Source organism: Sapajus apella, unplaced genomic scaffold, assembly GCF_009761245.1.
Source record: "Sapajus apella isolate SASKATOON/1434 unplaced genomic scaffold, GSC_monkey_1.0 scaffold37, whole genome shotgun sequence".
NCBI lineage: Eukaryota > Metazoa > Chordata > Mammalia > Primates > Cebidae > Sapajus > Sapajus apella.
Genome location: NW_022436977.1, coordinates 10,259,585 through 10,267,055, shown reverse-complemented (window position 1 = coordinate 10,267,055; position 7,471 = coordinate 10,259,585). Strand labels below are relative to the sequence as shown.

General features: G+C 40.9%; 2 protein-coding genes across 6 annotated transcripts in view; one reads left to right on the top strand and one right to left on the bottom strand.

Moving 5' to 3' along the window:
- PIGBOS1 (PIGB opposite strand 1) overlaps positions 1–1,011 on the bottom strand; it is a 2,806-nt gene extending 1,795 nt beyond the window's left edge. Inside the window, exon 1 of one of the 3 annotated variants that reach the window (XR_004274849.1) lies at positions 704–1,011. The gene's annotated coding sequence lies outside the window, so the exon portion shown is untranslated. The remainder of the gene's footprint in view (positions 1–703) is intronic. The other 2 variants (XM_032297395.1, XM_032297396.1) reach the window with 2 other exon arrangements.
- Positions 1,010–7,471, top strand: part of PIGB (phosphatidylinositol glycan anchor biosynthesis class B) — a 42,695-nt gene continuing 36,233 nt past the window's right edge. For 2 of the 3 annotated variants that reach the window (XM_032297389.1, XM_032297388.1), the window contains exons 1-3: positions 1,010–1,304; positions 2,192–2,325; positions 3,186–3,305. In XM_032297389.1, the coding sequence (XP_032153280.1) occupies positions 1,025–1,304; positions 2,192–2,325; positions 3,186–3,305 (534 nt within the window). In that variant the 5' untranslated portion in view covers positions 1,010–1,024. Of the gene's footprint in view, positions 1,305–1,516; positions 2,326–3,185; positions 3,306–7,471 lie in introns of all 3 variants that reach the window. The other variant, XM_032297390.1, reaches the window with a different exon arrangement.

Genomic DNA, 7,471 nt, shown 5'->3' with positions numbered 1-7,471 from the left:
GCAAAAAGATATACATGTTTTTTGGTTGGTTTTTGGTTGGTTTATTTATTTATTTATTTATTTATTTTTTGAGACGCAATGTCGCTCTGTCGCCCAGGCTGGAGTCTAGTGGCGCAAATCGGCTCACTGCAACCTCCGCCTCCCAGGTTCAAGTGATTCTCCTTCCCCAGCCTCCTGAGTAGCTGGGACTACAGGCAAGCGCCACCATGCCCGGCTAATTTTTGTATTTTTAGTAGAGATGAGTTTCACTATGTTGGTCAGGCTGGTCTCGAACTCCTGACCTCGTGATCCGCCACCCTGGACCTCCCAAAGTGCTGGGATTACACCACGCCGGCCGTACCTGTTTTCTTTACAACAACACTTCATAGCCTCCTAAACCAGCCCCTGAGGTAATAAAAATCATTAGTGGCAGAACCACTACTGGAAATTAGCTTGCTCTGGTATTCCTGGAATGTAACTTAAACTAATCTGGGAAAGAAAGACCTGCTTCCTCCTGGGCCCTGTGGTTGACTAGATCACAACTTCGCCAACCTTGCTGCTAGGTATTTAAAAACAAAAAACATAGGAACCACGGGGCCTGTTTCTACATCTGTACAACAGGCTAAATCATCCCTACCCTGCCTGCTTTGTTCAACAGGCATTTTTTGCGAGAGCGCCGAAGCTGAAATGTTACACCAACACTGAGGTTTCTAATTATCATTACCGTTTTTAATACCCACTCGGTCACCTCCGACTGTTCTTCGCCTGCTCTCTGTCGGTAACTTGCTGCCGCCCGCTCCCCGCCCAGAGATGAGACCGGGCTCGTTCCGGCAGTCTCCCGACCCCGGAGAACAAAGACCGCCAAACCAAAGGCGAGCAGCAATCCCTCGGCTTGGAAATCCCGAAAGGAAAGCTCCGACTCGCTCTCCGCATCGCGAAGCAGCGCAGACCCGCCCCCGCCAGGGGTTGGAGCGAGAGAGTTGCCCTTTCCCGGTTACTTCCGCGCTTGTGAGCGACGGCGGCTCGCAAAGGCCAAACTTAATGCATGGACGAGCAGCGCGCTACTGCAGCTTTCTTCCGCCTCAGGAAGATCGTGGCCGGGGATCAGCAGAGCAGCGCGCTGCTGCAGCTTTCTTCCGCCTCAGGAAGATCGTGGCCGGGGATCAGCAGGCCTCTAAGCAAGTGCGGAATGGACCAGGAGCGGGGCGATAGCAGCCTCACTTTGCGTGGTCTCCGGAACCGCTCCCACGAGAAGATAAAGCTGCGAAAGAGGAAGTCTATCTTGTACTTCAGCACCCAGGAGAAGAGCGCCAGGCGCCCCGGGGGTGAGTGAGGGGGCGCTGCCTGGAGAGCTTCTGCCCCATCTAAAAGAAGCACCTTGTATTTCACTACCAGCCAGCTGCCAGTTGGGCTCTATGTCGCCAGATCTTAACGAGTTTTGAAATGCTGGAAATACAGATTTTAATATAAATTCGGATTTTTAAATGTTAGCAACTAAATTCAGATTTTTAAAAAATACTTTGTATTTGGCTGACAGGCAGGCTGTCCTTTTGTGGTTTAGAGCAAGACGTTGGAGACAGCCCACAGATCCGAGTTTGAATCCGATGAGTAATTTACAGCTTTATTTGGACAACAAGGCCGTTTAATTTCTGAGCCTCAATTTGCTCGTCTGTAAAATGGGGCTAGTAATACCTACCTCGTAATATTGTTTTGAGGATTAAGTGAGATGCATGCAAAGGAATTAACACAGTGCCTGGCATATATAATAGTAAGCATCAATATATTTTAAAATGTACAGAGGACCATTTTATATTGCACATTATACAAAGGGTTGCTTCTCAAATTAATAATTAGCTGGTTTATTTCATTAGGTACACGCTTAGTATGACCTAATTAATTAGCCTAAGGCCTTAGTTAACCCAGTCTTTTTTTTTTTTTTTTTTTTTTAGTATTTATTTCAATATTATGTTTATACAATAAGTTGCAAGAAAAGTGGGTTAAGCTAAAAGAGTGGCAGTGGCCCAGTGTTGAGGCTGTGGTCCTTGTATAACCTTCCCCAGGTTGGCTTTGAGAATGGTGAGGAGGGCCGGAGTGCACTACTGTCCCTTGGCAGAGCCTCAGCAAGAGGCAACCAGAGCCGCAGATTTTAAGTTCCGCAAGTGAAACTGCCTGACTTTTGTGCCACAATTACCTATTTTGTTCTGTGTTTCAGATCTTCTTGGAGAAAATATTTATCTGCTCTTGTTTACCATAGCTTTACGAATATTAAACTGCTTTTTAGTGCAGACAAGTTTTGTTCCAGATGAATACTGGCAGTCTCTCGAAGTTGCACATCACATGGTTTTCGAATATCCTTTGTGGTTTCTCTTCCAGATGAATATTCATCTTAGCAATTGTGTTCAGTTTCTTTTAGAGTAGTCCCCCCTGCTCCCTCATCTTCAGGAAGTAGTTTCCAAGATCCCTAATGGATGCCTGAAACTGTAGACAGTACCAAACTCTATACATGTTGTTTTTATATATATAAAATATATACACATACTTACGATAAAGTTTATATAAATTAGATACAACAGATTAACAACAGTATTAAAATAAAACAAGTATAACACAATACTATAATAAAAGTTATGTGAACATGGTCTCTGTCTCTCTCTCAAAATATCCTCATATTTTCAGACAGTGGTTGAATTGACTATGGGCAACTGAAACCATGGAAAGTGAAACCACAGATAAGGGGGGACTACTGTACATGTTTTCAGTTTTCCATATTTTCCCCAAATAATCTTAACTCATCAAAGTATGCTATTATTTTATACTAATATTTCTCCTGTCTTTCTTCTATGTTAATATACTTGACACAGTCATTAGTATACATTCCTATAGTGCTTAGCACTTGGAGGATACAGAGAAAGTAAAGAACACATTACTGCCTTGAAGAAGTTAAGAGTTTAGTTGGCCAGTTGTATTTTTAATGCAAATATCCAGTATAAAATACTGTTTTAAGACTTTGCCAAAAAATCAAATATTGTTTTATAAGTGGAAATGAAAATATATTTTGCCAAGTGAAGTGGTGTGCACCTGTAGAGGCAGGAGGACCACTTGAGCCTAAGTTTGAGACCGGACTGGGCAAGAGTGAGACCCCATCTTAAAAAAAAAAAAAGGAAATAGGTTTCAATTTTATTTTCCATTTAATCCTTAATGTTACTAATTATGGTTATTTGACTTGGGAATGGACAGAGAGATTGAGGGGTTACACTTTCCCCTTAATCTTTGCAAGCATTTACAAGATTCTTCATCTTTTAGGGAAAGATACTGTTCAGTTGCTGGTAAGTTTAAATCAAAGTAACCAAAATACTTACTAAAAGTAGATTTATTGCACTGTTTTCAAAGCTTAATGTATATTAACTAAATGATAATGGTACCGTGGAATTTGTTTTTAAAAGACTACCATTAGTCAAGTCCAGCCATATCTGGGAAGCCCACCATACTACAGACACACTGTGATGTGTAACTCTTTCGTATGTGCTAAAATATAAGACTGAGCATGAAAATGTCCTGCTGTGAGGAATTCTGTTAGGATGTGCAGATTTTCTTTTCTTTTTTTTTATGTGTAACTCCCACTCAGATGTGCAGATTTTCAAAATGACTGTATTATGTATTATTTGGACATTAGAAGTACTGTATACTTCTTTCTTAAAAGTATCACTTGAGAGCAGTGTTGTATTTTGTGTTTTTTAACTTGTAGGTTGAAGACCATGTTATATGAGTTTATGAGGACTAAATACATGTAAACCCACTCAAGATTTAGGGTTGAAATTAAAACTTTCAAAAATTTAATTTGACAAAAATATAATGATACGCATAATCATTGTGCTATGTAGTAACTAGGCATCAACAGTAAGTAATTCCTAGGTCATTAATTGCTAGGATCAATTGCCAGGAGATGCTACAAGGGTAGGACTAATGGTGTAAAAGTTTCTCTAGCCTCACTCCCAAGATGCTTTAAGCTATCTTCAGATGAGACTCAGAGTTTGGACTCTCCCTGATTTCTGACAGTGGGGGTTAATGGCTCAGCATTCCAAAGGGAGTCCAAATCCTGAGGTGTTTTGTGTAACTTAGAAAGACACAGGTTCTGGGGTATTTAAGGTAGGGTTGTACTTTCCCCGTTACAGTATTTGCTTCCCCATTATTGAGAAATTAGAGTTAAACCACTGAAAGTGATGCTTCAAATGTGAAGATGAAGGGGAAGGAGAATTCAGAGCAGTAGCAGAGTATCTTCCATTAACACAGGTAGAATTTAGGAGCTGCGACCTGACTTTTCTCCCCTTACAGTTATCTACTAGCTTATAGATTATGCAAGGTATCCATAAAGTCTGGAATCACAAGAAAGTATACATAATCTCAATGACATTTTATATCCCAAGAAGTAGGTCAGATTACAAATGAAGAGGTCTTCGGGACAGAAAAATTTCCTACTCCTCACTGCCCTCAATCTGTAGCTGACCCATCAGGTCAATGTGTGATTTAAAGGAAACTCCCCCTGACCCACTCCAAACCCCCCTAAAAGGAACCCATTGTCATATCTAAAACTTAACTATGTAGAGATTTATTAGGATATGATCAGTCATTCATACTCTCATATTGATTATTTTGAGTAAATTATATATCTAATTTTGAAGCTAGAAGTCAGAGAAGTGAAGTAAATAGATAAAGGTCACAGCATGTTAAAAGCAGAACTAGAACTAAATCCTAGGTCTACTTACCCACAGCCCAGTGCTGTTCCCAGATAGCTCCTCTACAAACTGGATAAGATGTGTGCACACCTGCGCATGGTGGCTCACACTTATAATCTCAACATTTTGGGAGGCTAAGGTAGGAGGATTGCTTGAGGCCAGGAGTTTGAGGCCAGCCTGGGCAACATAGCAAAACTCTGTTTCTACAAAAAAACTTTTAAAAAGGAGAGATGGCTTAGAGCTGCACAGTCCGCTATGGTAGCCACTAGCTACATGTGGCTGTTGAAGACTTCAGATGTGGCTAGTCCAATTTGAGAAGTGCTGGAAGTTTAAAATAAAAACTGAATGTCAAGGGCCTAGTACAAAAAAATATATATATATTTTTATAATTTTTTTTATTGATTAAATGTTCAAATGATAATGCCTTAGATACACTGGGTCAGAAAAGATGAAATTAATTTTACCTGTTTTGGGTTTTCTTTTCTGTTTTTACTTTTTAATTTGCCTGCTATAGAATTTCACATTATACATGTGGCACATATTATACGTCTATGGGTCTGTGATGGCTTAGAACATGTGAAAGTAAAGAGGAGAGGAGGGGAAACCTGAATGAGGAACTACAGTAAGGTTTGTTGTTTTTGTTTTTGTTTTTGAGACAGTCCCATTCTGTTGCCCAGGCTGGAGTGCAATGGCATGATCTTGGCTCACTGTAACTGCCACCTCCCGGGTTCAAGTGATTCTCCTGTCTCAGCTTCCTGAGTAGCTGGGATTACAGGTGCCTGCCACCACACGTGGCTAATTTTTGTATTTTTTAGTAGAGACTGGGTTTCATCATGGCCAGGCTGGACTCAAATGATCCGCCTGCCTCCGCCTCCCAAAGTGTTGGGATTAAAGGCGTGAGCCACCAAGCCTGGCCAACAGTAAGGTCTCTTTGAATAGTCACAAGACAGCAAAAAAGTATCTGGCTCCTGTAGCTTAGGGGAGGACTCAGGATCTTGAAGAACAGAAGTGTGGAATGGGGAGCTGCCAACACAGGCCTGGTGCTCAAGTTACACCTGGGATATTCCTTCTCTTTACCTCACTCCAGTGCTTTAATCTTTAGTATGTCTTTACTGTAACCTGGAAAATTATGGTATCAAAAATCTGGAAAGACTGCTAATGACTGGCAGTTCAGAACTCCACTTATTTTTATGCTAAAGTCTACTTTCTTTTAAATTCAAGATTTCTACTTGACCACCTTGAAAAAATTCTCTTTATTCGGGTAAACATCTCTAGCTCTTAACCTCATAAACAGAGATAGTATCCTCTAGACACTTTGTAATTCATTAATATCCATCTTAAAATGTGGATCTCCAAACTGGCACAATATTGAAGGGAGAGTAACTAGTTCAGAATATGGTGGGTCCATTAACTTACATTTCTCAGAGCACAGGGATTCTTTTAGCTTTTTAATAGCTACTTCACACTGTTGGCTCATATTAAGTTTGTAGCCAAATTGACTTTTCATATGAACTGCTTTCAGGGGGCCTGGGAAGTGAGGATGAAGCTTATAGCTCCCTATGCAGAGTAAACAGAAGGTATGTACATGGGTGCCTTTTCCTGTATTTTACAGGGCACACTTTATGTGGCATTTACTACCATGTAGCTTTAACTTTCCAATTTAAGCATTTATTTACACATCATGGACAAAAAAAAATAAAACTAAAGTGCTAAAAGCCATTGACAACGAAAAGTAAAGCAGCTCCTATAGTGTGGAGTTAATGAAGTTTGATTCAACAAAAATATGAATTCATGGCCGGCACGAGAACCCCAGCACTTTGGGAGGCCGAGGCAGGTGGATCACCTGAGGTCAGCAGTTCAAGACTAGCTAGCCAACATGGTGAAACTCCATCCCTACTAAAAATACAAAACTTAGCCAGACGTGGTGGTGGGCGCCTGTAATCCCAGCTACTCGGGAGGCTAAGGCAGAAGAATCTCTTGAACTCAGGAGGTAGAGATTGCCGTGAGCCAAGATCATGCCACTGCACTCCTGCCTGGGTGACAGAGACTCTGTCTCAAAAAAAAAAAGTACAAATTCATGTACAAATTTTTGAAACACATCTTTTGAACACACCAAGATTAAATTGTGTTCTACCAGCAAGCGTTATTTTGTTAGTGTTAACTATGACATTTTTTCAACTGAGAGATGCTAGTGCATAGCATTAACATTTCTAACTACAATTTACTTGTAAAACATTTAATCTTTATTTCAGTTTTACTCTTAAATTTACTCTTCAATGTCATCTGAATACCATGTTCCTATAATTGCAGAATATTTGTGCTTTTTAAAAAAGTAATTTGTTATAGCTGGCATGGTGGCTCACGCCTGTAATCCTAGCACTTTGGGAGGCTGAGGTGGGCGGATTGCCTGAGCTCAGGAGTTCGAGACCAACCTCAGCAATACGGTGAAACCCCGTCTCTACTAAAATACAAAAAATTAGCCAGGTGTGGTGGCATGTGCCTGTGATCCCAGCTACTTGGGAGGCTGAGGCAGGAGAATTGCTTGAACCCTGGAGGTGAAAGTTGCAGTAAGCTGAGATCACACCACTGCACTCCAGCCTGGGCGACAGAGCAAGACTCCATCTAAAAAAAAAATAATAATTTGTTATTATCTGTATTGCAGGATAGAGAAGGCGTGTAACTTAGGAATTAAAAGCCAGGCTTTAGTGTCAGGCAAACGTGGGTTTATAATCTTGCCTTTCATACTAACTAGCTGTGCA